The sequence below is a fragment of the Leucopleurus acutus genome, assembly GCF_964270905.1.
Source record: "Leucopleurus acutus genome assembly, chromosome: 19".
Lineage (NCBI taxonomy): Eukaryota > Metazoa > Chordata > Mammalia > Artiodactyla > Delphinidae > Leucopleurus > Leucopleurus acutus.
Genome location: NC_139161.1, coordinates 59,236,777 through 59,257,169, shown reverse-complemented (window position 1 = coordinate 59,257,169; position 20,393 = coordinate 59,236,777). Strand labels below are relative to the sequence as shown.

At 58.8% G+C, this 20,393-nt stretch overlaps 1 protein-coding gene across 1 annotated transcript in view; it reads left to right on the top strand.

The window, feature by feature from the left end:
* EPN2 (epsin 2) overlaps positions 1 to 20,393 on the top strand; it is a gene marked incomplete at its 3' end in the record, with an annotated part of 65,822 nt that overhangs the window by 28,935 nt on the left and 16,494 nt on the right. Inside the window, exons 2-3 of the mRNA XM_082860074.1 lie at positions 3,109 to 3,872; positions 19,690 to 19,802. Coding sequence (XP_082716200.1) covers positions 3,278 to 3,872; positions 19,690 to 19,802 — 708 coding nt within the window. The 5' untranslated portion in view covers positions 3,109 to 3,277. The remainder of the gene's footprint in view (positions 1 to 3,108; positions 3,873 to 19,689; positions 19,803 to 20,393) is intronic.

Below are 20,393 nucleotides of genomic sequence, written 5' to 3'. Positions count from 1 at the left end.
CAGAGCTCAGGGCTGGGTGTGCACTTGGGGAGTGTCGGGGCTTTAAGGGCAGCCCCGGCGGGTGTCTGCTGGCAGGAAGATGTCTGGGCGTTTACAGGCAATCCTGGGGCGGAGGGGGGAGGTTTTAAAATGGGAAAACGAGGTCTGAGGTCTGCGGGGCGAGTGGGATGGACCCACAGTGCCCGCATCCTCCACTGAGGGCCCAGGAGGCCCCTCACAGCGTCAGAGACTCACCTGCAGTCTCAGGTGAGGCAGGCGCGGAGCAGGTGGGCCCTGAGGATGGTTCCTCGGAGGCGCCTTTGGGGCCCCTTCCCCTTCAGGAATTGCTTACCTCCATCTCGCCCTTTCTGTAGCTTTAGGAAAACAGCACGCAGCTGTGCACAGTACATTCCTGTGCTTTCTCTGACTGTAACAAGTATTTCATTAGCTTTTCCCCTCTCAAAGCCGAAGTATTTCAGAGAGACTGCTAACAGGTGTCCTTGCAAGCTGGGCCGTAGCCCCTCTTTCTCAGCTGTCCGGGTTCCTTTCCCAGCCTGGGTCCGGGAGGGCAGAGGCACCCAGCCCTCGCTCGCGGGAACGGCTGCCTTTCCTCTGCCACCAAAGGCCTGGGAGGCTCGGGGGGTGCCCTGGCTGGGCCTCGCAGCCTACCCTGGGAGGGCACCAGACTGGAGGATGGGCAGCAGAGCCTGGCGCAGCATCCCCCCAGGGCGTGGCTTCTTTTCATTACATCTTTAACCGTTTGAGGCCTGTTTGCCAGGGCCGTTGCTCTCGCGCCTCCTCGGAGTGCCTCCTGACCCGGAGGAAGGTGGCCGGCGTCTCTCCAGCCCCCCTGCTTCTCCGAGGAGCAGGGCGCTCGTGCCTGCCGAGCCCCCCGTGGGTGATAGATAAAGCGCCAGGTGGGCCCGGGCCCTGGGGACTTCGGGTGACTGGTGTGACGTTGGCAAGCGTTTGCTCTGGGACGTCAGAGCCCTTCCCCTTGGAGGCCCGTCCTCTCGCCGGCGTGGACGGCCAGCCTGGTCACATCACGCACGCGGGTCCCCATCAGAGCGCCTGGCCCTGGTCCTGGGACACACGGTAGAGGGCTTGTGAGAGCCGGTTGGTCAGTGAGGGGGCAGGCTGTGCCCACCCACGCGGAAGCCCGTACGCTCTGTGGCTTCAGAAGGAAGCAGGCTTCCTGGCCTGCTGAGGGACACGTGTGCGACTGTCACTAGGGTGGGCTTCTGTGCTCCCCCTGTCGGCTGGCTCCCTGTGCGGACTGGGCATTTCCCGCGGCTTCCCCTCCCGACACTTCTGTTCCCTCACTTCTGAGGCTGTGGATGGGGCCGGTGGGGGCCGTCCGTCGTCCCTCTGGCAGGAGCAGCCCAGCATAGGGGCCGCGGCGAAGCAGCGGATCCTCTCTGGGGGCCCAGGCTCCCCGTCTGCACCAGGGCTGGAACGATCCTTACCTGGAAGGCTTTTTGTGGACAGCCGGGCCTGAGGCCACCCGCCTCCTTCCCAGGCCAGAGGCCCAGAGGCGGCTGGGGTGGGGTGGAGTGTGGGGCAGCTGCTGGCTTTGTCCCCGCCCGGCTGCACTGCTCTGTCCTTGGCGGCCCCTGTGGGCTCTGGGCCTGGCTCCTCCTTCTGGAGGAGAGGAATCACCCAGCAGCCACTCCCCTGCCGCCTCCCGGAAGTCTCCCCCTTTGAAGACCTCCCTGCAGGTCACTTGTGCGGAAAGTGCTCTCCGTGCCCGCCTGTGCGGCCCCCAGCAGCCGGCTGAGCTGTTCTGGATTTGCATCCTCAGATGCCTTGTGCTCACCTCTGTCCCCTGCCAGACTGTGCCTTCCTGAGGGAAGGGACACTGTTTCTAATCTGTTTCACAAATCTATCAGCAGTGTTTATTACCCACGTCAGGCACAGTGCTGGGCGCTCACTGGTGACCAAGCCAGCTGGGATCCCCACACTCTGGACCAGAGCCCGTGGCCAGAGGCGTGGCCCTCACTCCAGCTCCGCAGAAGTTTCTTCCCTGGAGAGGTGTGTTTGTGGCAAAGGGCTGGGTGTCCTGTGAATGTGTAGCCGTCAGTTTTCTCCTCTGTGAAGTGAGGAAATTGGGGTAGAACCAGATTATTTGTAAGGTTGTACTGCACAGCTCGGGCCAGATGCCCGAGGCTTTTGAAAGCCCGGTGGAGGGCGCGAGCCCTGCCCTAGAAGGGGAGTTGGGAGCCTTTATAAGAAGTCAGAAGAGGTGGTCACGGAGAATCCCCCGCAGTTAGAAGCGTGGTGCCCAAGCCAGTGTAGACAGGCCATTAGATTGTTCTAGCTGGCTTTTGCCTGGCGGTGGAAGAAAAATACAATCAAAATACAATCGGGGACTTTCCTGAGAAGCCACCGCAATGAGAAGCCCACGCACTGCAACGAAGAGTAGCCCGCCCTCTCCACAACTAGAGAAAGCCCGCACGCAGCAACGAAGACCCAACGCAGCCAAAAATAAATCAAATCAATAAATAAATTTATAAGAAAAACACAATCGCAGCAGAGCCGATCCAGTGGAAGTGTTTTGAAAATAGAACAGTAGTTACGGTGTTACTGCTTTCCTTCCAGAGGCTTAAACTTGAGTTTAAACTTTATTCCTTTTTTTTTTTTAAAGTTAACCATTTTTTAAATTTATTTATTTTTGCTGTGTTGGGTCTTCGTTGCATGTGGGCTTTCTCTAGTTGCGGCGAGCAGGGGCTACTCTTCATTGAGGCGCGCGGGCTTCAGTAGTTGTGGCACAAAGGATCAGTAGTTGTGGCTCGCGGGCTCTAGAGCGCAGGCTCAGTGGTTGTGGTGCACGGGCTCAGTTGCTCCACAGCATGTGGATCTTCCCGGACCAGGGCTCGAACCCATGTCCCCTGCATTGGCAGGCGGGTTCTTAACCACTGCGCCACCAGGGAGGTCCCAAACTCTATTCATTTTTAACTTGTAATATCGATCTCATCTTAGTTTTGAAGGGAAGATGGCATCTCTTTTGTCCTTGGGGGCTGGAGGACGTCCACTCACCGCCCCAGCTGACCAGTGCCTGCTGTTTGCAAAATGCTTGCTGTCCCGGGGGTGGGGGGCTCGTGCACAGTAACGTTTGTCTTCTTTCTCTAGGTCATGGCTTCCAGCTTCTCGGACCTGAGGCTCCAACAGAGGAAATGACCATCAGGGACCCTGCTCCAGACCCATTACGGAGACTGAACCTTCACGGGGTGCGAACCTGCCTGGGACAGGGAAGCTTCTCTCTTTGAAGGGCTTTACATTTGTCACAGAGAAAGTAAAGATGACGACTTCGTCTATCAGACGGCAGATGAAAAACATCGTGAACAATTACTCAGAAGCCGAAATAAAAGTCCGGGAAGCCACCTCCAACGACCCGTGGGGCCCGTCCAGCTCCCTGATGACGGAGATCGCGGACCTGACCTACAACGTGGTGGCCTTCTCGGAGATCATGAGCATGGTGTGGAAGCGGCTCAACGACCACGGCAAGAACTGGCGGCACGTGTACAAGGCGCTGACGCTGCTCGACTACCTCATCAAGACGGGCTCGGAGCGCGTGGCCCAGCAGTGCCGTGAGAACATCTTCGCCATCCAGACCCTGAAGGACTTCCAGTACGTCGACCGCGACGGCAAGGACCAGGGCGTCAACGTGCGCGAGAAGGCCAAGCAGCTGGTGGCCCTGCTGAAGGACGAGGAGCGGCTGAAGGCCGAGCGGGCCCAGGCGCTCAAGACCAAGGAACGCATGGCCCAGGTGGCCACCGGCATGGGCAGCAGCCAGCTCACCTTCGGCCGGGGCTCCAGCCAGCCCAACCTGTCCACCAGCTACTCGGAGCAGGAGTACGGCAAGGCCGGGGGGTCGCCGGCCTCCTACCACGGCTGTGAGTAGTGGCCGAGAGCTGGGCACCGGGGCTGAGCCAGAGCTCGCGGCCCCTCCGTTCTCGCTGCTGGCAGCCGACGGCAGCGCCCTCAGTCCGCCTGGAGTTGCGGTCCCAGAGGCGCTTTGGGCCCCTGGGCTGCTCTGGCTCGGGGGTCCTGAGAGCCTCTGCTGCTCTGAGCTCTGACTCTGTTTGCGTGGGCAGGGCTGGCCCGGGGTGGTGGGGGGCAGGCGGGCGTGGAGGCCGAGTCGCCTGCTTCCTCCTGGGGCAGGTCTGCAGCGAAGAGCCTGGCCTGCTCCTGCTGCCTAGCAACGGGGGTTGGCTGTCCTGGATCACCTGCTTGCCTTAACCTCACGTTCAGTGTCTTCCTAATGACTGGGCTGTGGGGCTCCCGACTGGCTCAGTGTCTGTTCTGCTTGAGCATCTTGGGGTGAGGTGGCGTGTGTCTGCCTCACTTGGAGAGGGAGAGGGCGGAAGCCTCTGCAGTAGCCGGCGTGGGCGAGGCCTTCCCTGCCTGTGATCGAGAGTCGTTCGGTCGCACGGCTGGGTCCATGCTGGCAGGGGCTGCTCTGTTTTCTCGCTTTGCATGTCGATGACTCTGGGTCTTTGCCCAGCGTTTGGAGGAGACCTCAAAAAATAGAAGTGGGGTTCAGGACCTGACGGAAGCTGGTCCGGGAGCCACGTTGGCATCCTTGTCATTCGCCGACGTGGTCCCTGGAATGGCACCTCTCTGCTTTCGCAGTGTGGTGGCGAGGCGGGGGTCCGGGCGGCCTGCGGGCTGGGGGATGCAGAAACTGTCTCTTCCTGCTGTGAAAACAAAAGTGCAGGTCACCACACCCTTTGTTTTTGGAATAAGTAACACTGTCAGCGTAAAACTTTTTTTTTTAAGGCAGTTGTTTGCAGTTTGACAAACCGCTGTGGACCTTGCTTAGTTCAGCAGGTTTCAGTAGCGTCTTGAGAAGTGTCAAATAGGAGATTTGCATAGTAAGGTCAGACTCCCTGCCTCTAAGAATTCTCAGTGATTGTCAAGCTCAGAGAGGTCAGCGTTTCTTGTCCCACTTCTGGTTCCTGTCGTTTTCCCACTTAGTTTGAACGGCTCTGCTTAGGCAAAGTCTGTGACCTTCGTGAAACCCCTTGAAAGAAATGGAGCCTGCACCCCAGGGGCTCTAGGGGCTGCCCTTGCGCTAGGTTGCACCATAAAAGGAAGATTGCCCTTAAGAAGCGAAGTTGTGTGTTACCCTCAGGGAACCCCTCTCCACCCGAGAAAGGCCCCTGCAGGTGGGCTGAGTCCCGGGCCCCAGGCCTCCTCTTGGGGCAGTGGCCGCGCTTGGGCTGTATGGGCGCTGGGGGCTGCTCCTCTGGCCTGCCTTTTGCGGTCATTGTCGTCTAGGTGAGGCGGCGGCCCGTCCATCGGTCCGAGGGTGTTCCGGGGCAGGGAGGAGTGGGTGGGGCCTCAGGTCCGGTCCTACCGGCCTTGGCCTCCCCGGCCCATCCCGGCGCTGCTGTGGTCCTGGCTCATCCCCTGAGACCCTGAGCTCGAGCTGCATGTTCAGGGTCCATTCGCTGGGCCCGGCCTCTGCCGCTGCCTGTCCCTCTAACGGCCTGTCACTGTGTGTGTGTGTGTCTGTGACCCACAGCACTGGAGGCCTTGCTGTGTCCCCAGCACCGCACAGAGGCCCCGCAGGGTCAGAGCAAGGAGCCGCTGCTACTGAGCCAGCGCCCGCCCTTCCTGCCCTGCCCGCCGTCCCGGGGCTGCCCTCCCGCTGCGCTGGAGTCCTGGCCCAGCCCTGCCTCACTTGGGCCCATGGCCTGGCTTGCGGCTGTGTGCGCTCAGGGCCTTGGGGTGGGGGGTGCTGTTCACCTAAGGCCTGGGGACCGCTGGGCTCTCCCTGCGTCCCGCTCCCTGAGGAATTGGAGGGGGTCATGCTGGCCGCAGACCCGGGCGTGGGAAAGACCGGACCGCCTAGCCGCAGTGCGTGGTTCCAGCCTCGCCCCGCCAGGCACTCCCGGGCCTCGGCGCCGGTGGCCGGGAGCCATCTCTGCAGTGCAGGGACACGTGCCGGGTGGAGGACAAAATGGGATGGTTTTTGCTTCTCGGCGAACTGCCGTCCTTCCTGAGATCCCCGTGACCGTGGGGAACAGAGTTCGCTCTGCTGCGATTCTAGGTCATGGTGTTTGAAGGTCCCTAACTCAATGGGTAACGAAAATGAGGCTTCTCTTTGGATTGATTACTGGTGTATCCCGGACAGCCTACAGCTGGTGCAGGTTAAACTGAAAACAGTTCTCAGCGTTGCCCACAAGGAAATGCTCTCGGTCTGATCTGCCTTCAGTCCCCAGGGGCCCCACCTCAGAGAAGAAAGTCTTCCCTTCTCTTCTGCTCTTACCGGAAGGGGCGCCAGCGAGGCGCCTCTGTGCCGCTTCCCGACGACCTGGAAACGGTTTCCGCTCATCGTGCCTCACACACATCGCCCCCCACCCCTGCCCCCAGGTGCCCGTGTGATCGCCTTGTTGAGCTCTGGGATGTTTCCTTCGCGCCTGTGCTCCCCTCACGGCCTGGACTGGACTCCCCTCACGGCCTGGACTGGACTCCGCAGGGAGAACCGGCTTTGCACTGTTGGGAGACGGGCAGGCGTGTTTCAAAGGCTCCCCAGAAGGCTCGCTGATGCGCCTGCAGGTTCCCAGTGCCCCCAGGGCCTACCCGTTGAGTAACTGGGGGGGGGTCTGTTTGTGTCCCCCTGGCCCCCAGCTCTCCTGGGACGCTTGCACGTGAAGCCCAGGCCCGGGCCGCCCCGCGCCTGGGCCCGTGGGTCCCCCACTCGGCACCCGCACATACGCACATCGGCAAGTTGCTCGGCCCGCAGCCCACACGGAGTTCTCTTTTCCTTCAGCTCTTGAGAAATTGAGGGTAAAATGGGTGAGCGACTTTGTTTTTAGGCAGTTTCTCAAACCCTGAATGAGTTTTAGGCCAACGCGTGCTACGTGGTGTCACCCTTTTGAGTGCTTTCCTCTCCGTATCTCACACCCTCCCCGTTGCGGGGCTGCCGGGGGCTGTCCCGTGACTCCTTGCTGAGCCCTCACCTGAGTGCCACGCATAAGGTGGGGGCTTGACGTGGGCACACGGAGCCTCTGCTTTGAACACACTGGCTTGGAATCCAGCACGGAGAGTCCCACTGACCCGGCTGTCGGAAACTGGTCTCATGAAATGTGGGCTGTGATTCAGGGCAGACTTTCGTGAGGGGCCCAGGTCGGACCCCAGGCCCCACAGGGGAGGCCTGCTGGGCGTGGTGCCGACTCCTGGCCTCAGCTGCTGCTCTGCCCACCGTGATCGTGTTTGAGGAGGGCCTTCTGTCCTGAGCTGTGCCCGTCGGATCCTCTCCGGGTCTCCCGCACACAGCTGTAGAGTTCTTTCCTTCCCCTGCAGCGCATGGCTGCAGTTCAGTGCCCGCTTTCAGATTGCTTTCCTTGCTCTTAGCCTCCCCCTGCTTACCCACCCCCCTCTTAGAAACGATGCCCTGATCCCGGCTCACGGAGAGCGCCCTTCCGTCCCAGGGGTCCCTGTAGGGTCCAGCCCAGAGCCCTGGACGCACAGACAGCTCCCCCTGCCGGCTTAACCATGCTGCTGCCGGCCTTGGGGCACCCACAGCCCCTCATTCCCTCAGCAAAGGGCGTTTTGAGCTCCCACCGTGTGCCTCTGTCGTGTGCCCCCATCCCACTAACGGGGAGAGAGATGGTGAATGGTCAGCGCTATACTGCACGCTGCACATGAATGCTCTGGAAACCCCAAACCCAGCACAGCCCAGCGTGTGAGGAGTGGGGAGGGTGGTCCGAGTGCTGGGAAGGCCCAGAACAAGCCTGGACTGGAGGAGGGCTGGGCTGTGCAAGGTCTGGAAGGGCATCCTAGGCAGGTGGAGGGCGGAGGGCTGGAGCAGTGGCAAGGCTGGGCCTGAGGGACGGGGAGCGGCCACACGTTGGTAGATGGGTGGAGGGCCTCCGGGTCATCGAAAGCCCTTTGCCTTTTACTCAGTTAGCTGGGAGCAGGGGAGGGTTTGGAACCGAGGAGGGACTGGACCCTGCTGAAGGGTGAGAAGGTTCATGAGGACCCTCTGGCTGTGTGGGGGGCCAGGCGGGCCCAGGGAGGCTGGTGGGAGACCCCTGCCTCTCCCCAAGTGGGGCTGGACCTGATGGGGCTGAGGATGCCCGGGCACACTTTAAAGGAACGGGGTGGGTGCGCCCAGGGCTGAGAGGTGGTGGCTGCCCGCCAGTGGTCCCCGGTATCGGGAAGGCAGGGCCAGCCAGCTGGCGGGGAGTGTGCCCAGACCTCCGGGGCCTTCCACCTGGCTTTGGGCCCCATGTCAGCTGATTGCTCCCAAAGGGGTTGGGCGAGGAATTTGGCGGGAGATGGGACTCACTCAGGAGCCCGTCTCGCCGGAGCCGGTGTGTTCTGCACGTCGCGGGAGCCCGGATCTTCGGTGGCAGCGTGTGTCCGGCAGAGGCCGGCGCTGGCTGTCACGTCTTCAGGTGGGAAATCGAATCAAGAGGGGGCTGCTTGGTAGCGCCAGCAGACCCTCGGAGGTGGCAGTTGTAGTGACACGTCTGTCCAGGCGGCAGAGGTCAAAGGTGTTCGTTCTTGCCTCTTGGGCTTGGGCCCCCAGCAGGGTCTGAATGTGCCGTGGAGAGGCCTCCGCATGTCTGGGCTGCTCCGGGCTGCAGTGCCTGCAACAGCCGGAGGCTGACGGTCCCCGTTCACTTCCTGTAGGAGGCGGCGGGGCGGGGGTCATTGGCAAGGACACTGAGATGGACTCGCCCCCCCAGATCCACTCAGTCGTAGCAGTGAGGCCAGGATCTGAACCCAGAGCCCTGGCAATTTTACGGTTGTGTGGTCCACCTCGTGTAATGCTGGTTACCCCACGGGGCCCTCTGATTGTCAGAGGGTGAGGTTGAAACACCTGTCAGAGCTGCGGATGGGGGTCGGTTGTCAGTTAGGCTATTGATGTTGCCGTGTGCCAGGGAAGATGGAAGGTGTGGCTGCAATAGCTACACCTGTCCCTTTGTCTTTAAAGCATCCTTCATAAAAGTGTAGGTACACAAAGTGTCGTTTCATAGACTGTCAGTAGTGGATGTGAAAAAAACAAAGCGGGGGTTGAGTCAGGCCCAGTAAGAGTTACACAGCAGGGCCATGTCTGATTCATGGCTGCGTGGTGGCCAGATTGCAATGGCCAGCTTGAAGGAAGGGGGCATTTAAAATTATAGTATAAATAAAAATAAGAGGGAAGGTCTAAGGTTAATTTTTCTTTGTGTTGGAAAGTAGATCCCATAATTTATGGATAATCTCTGTATATCGCGTATTCTGTGTTTGTCTTCAGAGTATGTTTCTCTTTTATCTTTTGTCTCCTCGCACTGACAGAGCAGGAGCCTGTGCTCAGGGCCGAGTGCCTGACCCACGAGGTGCTCGGTAAGCAGTGAACGAACGAATGCTAAATCGACCTGAATTCTCTTTTTCTTGGTGGTGTTTTGATGTGACGTGCTCATCTCCATTGGCGTCTGCCTCTGTTAGCCTTTTGCAAATACACTTTGTGGGCTTTTCCAGAAATGTGGAAATGTTGTACCGTATCTTGAGACTTTGAGTTTAGAACAGTGTGATTCCTAGCTGTTAGATTTTGTTTGGTGATAAAATGTGGTTCCCGATTTTGCCAACTGCCCTTTCACTGTTCCCTAAGCCACTGGCTCCGGCTGACTGCCTGGGAGCTTTTAAATCTCCCGAGGTGTCCCAGAGCCCCGGCACACATCTGACAGGTCGGAGCCTCGGGCGGGCGCGGGCAGCATGGCGCTGAAGCTCCCAGGAGGCTCCGGGCCTGGTCAGTGCGGGCCCTTCCTCCTGTCGCTTCCTCTGACCACTGGCGGCCACGCTGTTTCAGAGAGTCACGGTCAGCAGGTGACTCACCGACTTTCAGCAGCTCAGAATGGGTGTTGCAGCGGGATGAGCCTCCTCCCGCGGCCTGCTGGTGGGGAGCATGGTGCAGCTGGCGGTGTGGTGACCAGCCCATCGGGCCAGTGCCCCTGTGGCCCACGTCTCCAGGTCTAACTGGTAAGCGTGGCTTGGGCGGCAAATAAGAACTCTGCTGGATCTTTCATGATAAAGATAATGCCTGTCCATTCCCGATGGTGTAGAAAATGCAAAAAGAAGACGGACACACTCTGTAATCTTGTCACACAGGCAGCTGTTGTTCCCATGTGGGTGTATGTCCTTCTGGACATTTTTTCTAAGCATTTTCTTTTCTAGGGTTGCAGATGTGTTGTAAATGCAACTCTGCGTCCCTGCTTTCTGTATCATGATGTCGTCACCCCCCAGCTGCCTGGCCTGTGGGAATGGGTGGTGGTTCGGCTTTGTCACGGCCGTCTGTCTGTGAGCAAAGCCAGTGGGTTCTTACTTTGAAGGGAAGCGAAGGCCAGATCAGACCCGCATCCCCGGAGGTGGCTGTATGGACAGATCCGGATCGCAGGTGTGAAGTGTGTTCCACGAGAGCAGAAGGAATCTCATGTTTCATGCCGCGCAGAGAGTAGAAAAGTGTTTACACATGTGTTGTTCATAACCACGTGACCTTTTCAAAGCACATTTCTCAGAAGGTGAGTGCATTCGTTCGCTCACTTCATAAGCCCGAGGGTGCCGGGGCCGGCACTGGGCAGTGAGGGCTCACGGTCGGCAGCTGAGGCCCCGCGCTCCGTGGGCTTCCAGTTCAGGAGAGGCGGACACCTTCATGGTGCGACACGTGTAGCGCTCCGAGGGGGCCGGGCAGGCAGGTCCGAGGCTGTTCTAACCCTGCGTGCAGTGGGACGGGGTGCAGTGGCCCAGAGGTCACCCCTTAGCTGACTCCTTACCACCAGATTCCCAGGACAAAGACTACACAGCTACACTTGGCTTCATAGGTTAAAGTTTGGATAGGTTAGACGTCCATACGGTGGGGACGGGGCAGTGCTCTCTGGGTTCCTGTGTGTCCCCTGTGCTAATGTGGGCGCTGCACACACTGCCGTGCCTGAGGGACCCGCCCCTCACAGGGGTCGCTCACCATTCCCACCCCAGTCACAGTTGTTTCCAGATTCTCACAGTGTAAATAGCCACGTGGTCAGCGTCTTTGGGCAGAAAGCCTGCTTTTCTGAGATTCTTCATAGTCTTCAATGTAGAATTCCCAGAAGTGAAAGTAGTGGGGAAAATGTATGAACATCATTCTGTCTCTTGAAATTGGCAAATGTTTCCCCAACGGACCAGGCCCAGGTGCAGTGCTGCCAGCCGGGGGGCCGACTGTGCTCAGTTGATAGCCCCTGAGCCCAAAATGGGTACTGAAATTTTTTGAAAGATCATTTCTAGTTTAATAGATGGAAATTTCCATCAAAACACTCATTTTATCTTATTTTTATTTTACATCTTTATTGGAGTATAATTGCTTTACAGTGGTATGTTAGTTTCTGATTTATAACAAAGTGAATCAGTTATACATATACACATGTTCCCATATCTCTTGCATCTCCCTCCCTCCCACCCTCCCTATCCCACCCCTCTAGGTGGTCACAAAACCCCTCTAGGTGGTTACAAAGCACCGAGCTGATCTCCCTGTGCTATGCGGCTGCTTCCCACTAGCTATCTATTTTACGTTTGGTAGTGTATATATGTCCATGCCTCTCTCTCACTTTGTCACAGCTTACCCTTCCCCCTCCCCGTGTCCTCAAGTCCATTCTCTAGTAGGTCTGTGTCTTTATTCCTATCTTGCCCCTAGGTTCTTCATGACATTTCTTTTTTCTTAAATTCCATATAAATGTGTTAGCATATGGTATTTGTCTTTCTCTTTCTGACTTACTTCACTCTGTATGACAGACTCTAGGTCTATCCACCTCATTACAAATAGCTCAATTTCGTTTCTTTTTATGGCTGAGTAATAGTCCATTGTATATATGTGCCACATCTTCTTTATCCATTCCTCCAATGATGGACACTTAGGTCGTTTCCATCTCCGGGCTGTTGTAAGTAGAGCTGCAATGAACGTTTTGGTATATGACTATTTTTGAATTATGGTTTTCTCAGGGTATATGCCCAGTAGTGGGATTGCTGGGTCGTATGGTATTTCTATTTGTAGTTTTTTTAAGGAACCTCCATACTGTTCTCCATAGTGGCTGTATCAATTTACATTCCCGCCAGCAGTGCAAGAGTAAAACACTCATTTAAAAGTGAGTTTCCGGGCTTCCCTGGTGGCACAGTGGTTAAGAGTCCGCCTACCGATGCAGGGGACACGGGTTCGTGCCCCGGTCTGGGAAGATCCCACATGCCGCGGAGCGGCTGGGCCCGTGAGCCGTGGCCGCTGAGCCTGCACGTCCGGAGCCTGTGCTCCGCAACGGGAGAGGCCACCACAGTGAGAGGCCCGCGTACCGCAAAAAAAAAAAAAAAAAAAAAAGTGAGTTTCCTGTCTGTAAGTATTACCCTAAGAAACTGATGTAGGCATTTAACCTAAGTTTATGATTGAATTAAGAAGGAGAGAAATTACGTCTTTGTTGAAGTTGCGGTGTTCCAAGCCCTCTCCTCCCTCCCGAGCTCCTGCCTGGGGAGTTGTGGGTACGACCCTCGCCCCAGTGCTCCCCGTGAAGGTCGACTTTCCCATGGGTGTAGACAGAGCACCAGGAACCATGGGGACCCCCGGGAAACGAGTGAGGAGAAACAACCCCTTCCTGTTTTGGACAAGCCCTCCCTTCCCCACTTCGCCAGCTGGTGATCTCGTAATGGGGAGGGTCTCACCGCAGCCCGGAGAGAGCAGCACAGACTCCCTCTTTTCTCCCAGGCAGAGGATGGGCCTTAAGTCCTGCCAGCAGATGACAGGGCAGCCTTTTGTCTCTGCTGCGCCCGCCCCATCCGTCCCCACTGCCTGTCTCCCGCGCTGGCTCCTTCCTCCCTGGGCTTTGGCCCCCACGTCCGTGGGCTGCGGCAGCCGCACCCGTGTCTCAGGGTGGTGGTGGCGTGTGTGTGAGCTGTGCCCTTGGGGGCCACAGCTTTGTGCTCGCTGGAAGCTAACCTAGAAAATGAACACACAGGGGCCTGGGCCTGGGACAAGCCAGGGTGGGGAGGTTCCTGGCCACAGGCGGGTCTGGGGTGTAGAAGGCCTAGGTCCCCATTCTGCGGGCCGCAGAGCACCTGCCCTGCTCTAGGGGTCCAAGAGGAACCCCTGCCCACAGGGCGTCCTGCTGGGGAGGGCGAGCGGGAGACCCAGGCTCTCTTTCCTCCCTGAGGGAGGGGCGGGGGGGCGGGAGTGGGAGTGTGGTCTGAAAGCAGGAAGGAACTGGAGGACTCTAGGGCCCTCTGCGGCCGGCGGAGCAGGTGCCAGGTGCGGGGGAGGGGCTGGTGAGCCTCCCTGGGGAGTGGAGCCCTGTGTGCAGGGAGGCGGGGCCTGAGACGACGCTGGGAGAGGAGCCGCCCACCGGGGCTTCAGCGCCAGAGGTGGGTCGGAAACCCCAAATCAGGGTGTCCGCAGGGCTGTATCCTCTGAAACCCGCAGGGGAGCGTCCTGCCTGCAGCTTCCCTGCTTCTGCTGGTGGTGGCCGTCCTTGGTGTCCCGTGGCCTATGCTGCTGCCCTCCCCTTGTGTCCACCCCTGCGTCTCTTCTCTGCTTGTAAGGACACGTGTCATGTTGGATGTCGGGGCCCACCGGCTCCAGTGTGACCTCAGCTTAACCGTTAACAAATGAATCTGCAGCAGCTCTGTTTCCAAATAAGCTCTCATTCCGAACCCAGGGGTCAGGACTTCACAGCCTTGGGGCTCAGCTGTGCCCCAGCCCCCGGTCAGGGGAAGGCTCTCTGTGGGCTGAGTCTCCGCTTGGGCGGCAGCACAGGCCACTTGCGGTGGGAGGGTGAGTTTGGGCTGCCGGGGGTCGGCACCATCCAGGCCAGGCCGGGCCCCAGATGTTCTCTCGTGACCTCGGGCCGGATGGTCCAGGAACGTTGCCAGGTGTAACAGAATCTCAGTGAAAGCCATCCAGAAACCAGCGCGTCTCACCTCCTTCACAGCCGCCACCCTGGCCCAAGCTCCCACCATCCTCCCTGGACCGGCCAGGTGGCATCGCTGCTCGGCTTGCACCCGCCTGAAGGCCCTCCGAGAGCCCCCGGCACCACCAGGGCCCTTCCGTCATGGCCCTCTGGGAGCTCTGCCCATGCCAGCCCCTCCCCCTGCACCCAGGCGAAGCCCCCACCTGCTCTCTGCTTGGTGTCCTTGCTGCCGCCCAGGCCCCTCTGCAGTGTCTCTGTCAGACCTGAGCACAGGACAGGCTCTCCCCACCCTGACCCACCTCCCCTCTGTGTGTGTGTGTCTTGTCCCCCCTCACTGGGACACAAGCTCCAGGAGAGCAGGAACTGGCCTCAGGCCTGGAGAAGCGCCAGGCGTGGCGTGTGCGAGTGTCAAGGACTGAGTGCACAGAGCACCTTGGGGCTCTGGGAGGGCGTGGCATGGGCTCTGAGTCTGGCTCTGAGTTCTCCTCCTGCTGTGAGTGGCCCTGTGACCTCTCTGGGCCCCGGTTCCCTCCTCTGTGGGAGGGAGCGATGATGCAGAGCAAGGCCTCAGATCAGCCTCAACCCTCGTGGCTGGGGCACCTTGGCGAGCCACCTCACTTCCGGGCCTCAGCCCTGGCCTTCGGGGGCTGGGGGGCAGGACCCCGCCTGGACTGAGGGTCCAGCGAGGCACCAGGTGTGGTACACCTGTCACGTGCCAGGCACTCCCACAGGAGCTGGTCTGATCCTCAGGACAGCCCGAGGCGGTGGGGACTCTGTTTCCGTCCTGCGGGTGAGGAAGCCGCGGTGTGGAGGATTGAGCAGCCGCAGGGCCTGGATCTGGGCCCATGCTCGCAGACGCCCCCTCTCCCGGGGCCGAAACAGCACCTTGGGTGGGGCCCATGCACGGCAGTGAGTAGACGCCCGTGGGTGAGTGCCAGGGAAGAGCACGTGTTTGTGTGTTCTGGGTGGAATCGCAAGAAAATGTCAACAGCTGTTTCCTCTGGGGAGAGGAGTGGGGGCAGGAAAAGAGGGGTGGCCCTCGCTTCCTTTTATGCTGAAGTCTTTGAAACAGGCTCTGGCATCTCCCCTCCCCCCTCAACGTGGCGGTGAGGACAGGCTGTCTGTCATCCTACCTGGCAGAGCACACAGCAGCAGTCAGGACCGTCTCACCCCCGCCCGCGTGCCTGTCTGCCCACTGTCTACACCGAGACCACCAGCAGCACGGTCGCTCGGAGGTCCTGTCCCTGCAGTCGTACTGTGCTCACGACCCTGATGTGCTGAGACGCAGGGCTGGCCATCTTGCAGAGTGGCCCGAGGTCTGGGTTTGTCCACCTGCTGCCTCGGTCCTCGCCCTGTTCTTCTGTGAACTGGAATCAGATGTGGAGTCTGCATTGAAATCCAGTTGGGGGGGGGGTTTGCCAGGGCCGTCAGGTGGTGGGCGACGGGCAGGGCTTGGCCACGTTCCCCCTCCGCTATGAAGTCTCACGTCCCCACCCCGTCCTGAAGGTCACCCGGCTGTGGTGGTCCTTCAGGCGCTTCACATCTTGCAGCTCTTTGGCTTTTCCACAACGTATTTATGGTTTTTTTCTCTTTCAATGTTAACCTGGGGTGATTTGAGCTTATTTTCTCCTAATTTGCCTCGCTTGACTAAAAGCAGTCTTTCCTCTTCTGCCTGTGAGCTGGGAGAGGGAGGGCCCTGGAGCGTCTCCCTGGGGAATGGGCTCAAAAGCCTCCACTCTGTGTGGGAGTGTCCTTGGTGGCCGAGGGTCATCGGTGACTCGGGAAACGGCTGGTGGAACACAGGAGGTTGTCGCCACATTGAGGAAGACCCAGTAAGCACTTCGCTGCAGTTCAGTAACAAGGAAGGAACCTAGCTGGACCGGGGAGCTAGTCACTGGGGGGCAGAAGCTGCCCCTGGGCTCAGTGCCGGCTCCCCAGCCCCTCCTTCAGAGACCGGCAGAAAGAGGAGGGCGGAGGCCCCGGCCGCCAGAGCCACGGTCCTCTGCCCATGGAGGTCCGGGGCCAGAGCGCGTACCAGTCCCTGGTTTCTGCCGTGCAAGATGGAGGGGGCCGTCTGGTGGCTGTGGACAGAGTGGAGAGCAGTGACCTGGGCAAGACCTGGCCCCCAGGTTGGGGGGCTGCTGTGTCTTGGGTCCTCCTGACCCTCCCTCCCTCCCCCCCACTTCATAGACGTGGAAGCAGAAGCCTAGAGAGGTGGCCATTCGTGTGCGGTCCCCCTGCTGCTATAGTGTGGGGACGGGACGGGAGCCCCGGCATCCCCGTCAGCTGTCGGGCACGGGGTTGTTAGGGTGGTGGCAGTGCTTGGATCCAGATGGGGTCTTCTTGGAGCCCCGCTGCCTGGCGACCTTGCGTTCTTGCTAGGTTGTCAGACGTGCCTCGTGTACCCCGGCGACAGCCTGCGTGCTAGGGCTTTACGAGAAGTCCCCGTGCAGAGCCGCCTCTGGGCCAGCTGGTCTGCAGAGTCTGTGCCCTGCACTCGGCGTCCGTGACTGCAGACACCGCTTACGTGCTTTCTAGGAACACTGCAAAACGTAGCCAGCGAGAAGCAGCAATTTCCTGTTTTTCTATTACCTTGTCTGCTTTGCTTTCTTCTTTCGAAATTCCCCGACCTTGCCCATCTGAAGTGCCTTTGTTTCAGGGGCGCGTTTGGGGACCTGTGTGGGTCGGCCGGTCCCTGGAGCAGGCGAGCAAGGTGAGGTCGGGAGGCCCTGCAGGAGACGCCAGCGGTGTTTCTGGTTCTCGTCTTAGCCTGTATTTTGTGGGAGCTGTTGGACTTGTGTAGGCTCCCTGTTCAACCTCCCCTGCCGAGCTTTCTCAGCCAGGGTAGCAGACTGGACAGGGTGAACGGGGGGCCCACTGAGCAGGTGAAGGCTTCGTGCTTCTCCCCACGGGCCCGTCGCAGCTGCAGGAGAAGGGTGGTGACACGCTCGTGGAGTGATTTGCTTGTGCGCATGGTGCCGGTCTTCCCTCGAGAGGGTGCTGGGTCAGAAAGCAGCCTGAGACCCGAGAGCGGCCAGCCCCTTGAACCCCTGCTTCTTCCACTGTCCCCATGAGTTGTGGACCCTCAGACCCTCAGATCGTCAGAGTGGGGCGAGGGCCAGGTTCCGGGGGTCAGAAGGGCCCATTCAGGCCCCTCTCACCACCACCTCTGTGTCCACTGTCCTGTCCTCGGGCACAAGAGGCCCTTTGTGGAGACGAGATGCTGTCACTAAGGCAGGAACGTCTCCGCCGGATGCCTCCCTCGCAGCTGAGACCGCCGTGTGCAGCTCAGCTGACGCTGTGGGCTGGTGGCTGTGAATTCTTCCAACTGCGTGACTGAGAGCCGTGCCTCCTCTTATGAAAACCACAGCGTTTAGGGGAATACCCTTTGTCTAATTTCCATACTGATGTGGTGAGCTATTTCCGAGTGTGCCGGCCACACGTTATTCCAGCAGCGTCAGCTGTGTGGGGTGCAGACGTGCACGTTTGCATTTGAAGCTGGGCTGGCCTCGCAGCTGTGCTGAGAGGCTCGGGGGACAGGGGGGCCTCACGTCTCTGGCAGGCCCTGCGCAGAGCCCGGCCCATTCATCCGGGTCCCACCGTTAGGCCAGGTTCGACTTTCCCCGCCAAGACGGGGCTCTCTGTTCAGGGGGCTTTTCGGGGTGTGGAATGGGGTCTGAGGTCTTCTCCTGTCTTCACTCCTGGTTTCCATCTGGGAGTAAATGAAGGGCGTCGGATGCGCCATGCTTGCTGTAAGCTGAGGCTTTTGGGAAGCAGCCTCAGAGACTCTTACCAGGAAGGAGGCTGGGAACGGGCGGCCGAGTGGCTGTGACCTGGACGGGAGAGCCACGTGCGCCACAGGAGTCCCCCCACACTGTCCCCCACGACTGGCCAGCTTCCTTTGTTCCTACCAGTCTGGGTGGTGATGTTGCTTCTAGAGCACGAGGAAGCCAGAGCTGCCGCCTGTGACGGGCAGAGGTGAAGTTTGGAAACAAACCAACCAAAAATGTGCTTTTGTTTTGGTATATTGTTAAGAAATAAAATTATTAAGGTAGATTTGAGGACATTCTGTGACCATCTAGCTTTATTTCTTAAGAAATGCTTTGGAAAATCTAATTGGGGCGATGCGCTAGGCTGGGGTTTGGCTTGATTTTATTTAGAAAAATGTGCTGGTGTTTTTGGATAACTGCAGCATTTTGCTGTTTGACCTGCTCACTAGCTTAGGGTAGACATGAGGCAATTGGTTGCTGGCTTTTTTTTAATGTTTCTCTTGGTTGACAGTAAATCACAGTGGACACACTGTGCTTCAGGCCATGTGATTATCCCAGATGAAGTCTCACTGCCGTGTGTTGTACGTGTCTTTCCTAAATTGTAGGACAGAGTGGTGCCGATTACAGCCCCCGCCCTGCACTGCCCCTGCAGCCTCGCCTGTTCTCCTGTGGGTTTTTCCAGGACCCTAACTGCATCTCGCCTCTTCTCCCGTTTTGCTCACTGTAGCCAGAGCCCAGCCGTCTAGAAACCTCAGTCTCAGGCATCATTCCCCACCGTTTACTGTCTCCCAGAGGCAGATCCTAAGAGGCAAGCGTAGGTTGGAGATTTGGGCAGAGGCAGCATTTGCGTGAGTGCTGGGGGCTGGGTCTGCTGGAAGGGATGTAATGGAAGAAGGGGGCAGACGAATATACAGCCAGAGCATCTTTAACAACTGCCCCTCGGCCATGCAGTGGGATCCTCCATCTGCCTGTCCCTCCATCTGCCCATTTATCCACGCAGTGGGTGTTTGCCAGCTGCTTTGTCAGACTTTGCGGATGGACGTGATGGTGGGAAGACGAGCCTGGGCCCTTCCCTAGGAGCACCTTCTGACATGACCCACCAAACTGCAGAATAGGGGTGCTGGGAGAGAGGGGGTGCTGACCCAGCCCTGGTGGGAGGCCGGCCCCGGAGGACCAGAGGGAGGACAGGGCAGGGGCACCCGAGGCGGTGGCTCCACAGCTCTGCGGGTGGCAGGGCTTGCGCTGAGATTTCCTGTCCTGGGGGGCGGCGGGCAGGGGTGGCGCACTGTTGGGCTGCCGCTCCCGAAGCTTCTCGTCTGGTTTCTGCGGGCACCCAGGCTCCCTGGCGCAGGAAGCGTGATGGTGCGTAAGCCCAGCGTTCTCCGCGTGTGGGGCCTAGCCTGGCCACAGTGGGGTTGTGCGAAGACCCCTTTCTTTGGGAACCAGCTGGGAATTCACATCTCATCCCTTCATCAGAACTGCTTCATCAAAGCGGCTGCTGCTTCAGATGTTTAAACTAGATGGGCACTTAAGCAAACAGTGGCTGTGTATGTTTTTTTTTTAAGTCAACATGCAGTTTTACTTAAAAAACAAAAATTTTCAGGGTTACTGCAGAAATGTTTGGTCTTCATTTTCCATGTCCTTAGGACTGGGAGATACGGTGACATTCTTACACGTACGAGGGGGGTTCTTGAGAGGAGCGAGTCCACAGAGGCCATGTCCTTCTTTGAATGATCTTTGACCCAGCTTTTCAAGAACTGTGCTCTCGACGTTGTAAAAACTCAGCCCCTCTCCTTGAAGCCGTGCAGTGGAGATAGGCTCTGACCCCTGAGAGGCCTGAACTGGCCGCCCAGGGCGTTTGTCCTGGCGAGCACTGCGTGGCTGGCGTAGTTGTGACGTTCCTTGGCTGTGTGCGCAGCGTATTCGCAGAGCCCCGTCTCCCAGCCAGGGTGGCCCTGTGGGTGTGAGATGGGAGCGGGCGGCTGGCCAGGGAGCGCTGGTCCTTCACGCTGACTTTGCCTCCCCCGCAGCCACCTCCCCACGGGTGTCCTCAGAGCTGGAGCAGGCACGGCCGCAAACGAGCGGGGAAGAGGAGCTGCAGCTGCAGCTGGCGCTGGCCATGAGCAGAGAGGTGGCCGAGCAGGTGGGTGCCAGCAGGGATGCGCGCCCCCGTGGGGCGGGGCCCGGGCGCACTCACAGGGACGAGGGGCTCTCGCTAGTTGGTCCTGGGGACGCATCGGTCAGAGGTGCTTCCTGGAAGCGCTCCCGCGCGCTTGGCTGGGCTCCAAGCCAAGTGTCTACAGCCCTCATCACCGAGTGCGGACCACAATCTGCAAGGTGGGTCGAGAGCATCTGGACCCAGAAAAGGATGAGACAGAGGCTGGGAGGAAATGCCCAGGAGATGAGAGTCTGACGTTCAGACGTGGGCATGTGTGCAGTTTTTCTTTTATAAGCACACGTTATGTTAAGATGGAGAAGGAGAGGGTCTTCCCTGATGGTCCAGTGGTTAGGACTCCGTGCTCCCAGTGCAGGGGGCCCGGGTTTGATCCCTGGTCAGGGAAGTAGATCCCACATGCATGCTGCACGGAGCGGCCAAATAAATGAATGAATGAATAAATAAATAAACAATAAATTTTTTAAAAAAACAGGTTTTTACAAAAAAGATGGAGAATAAGGGAAAGGAGCAGCCTTCAAAGGGGTCGGCCCTTGGCTGCCGCTTTCAGGCCGGACTTGC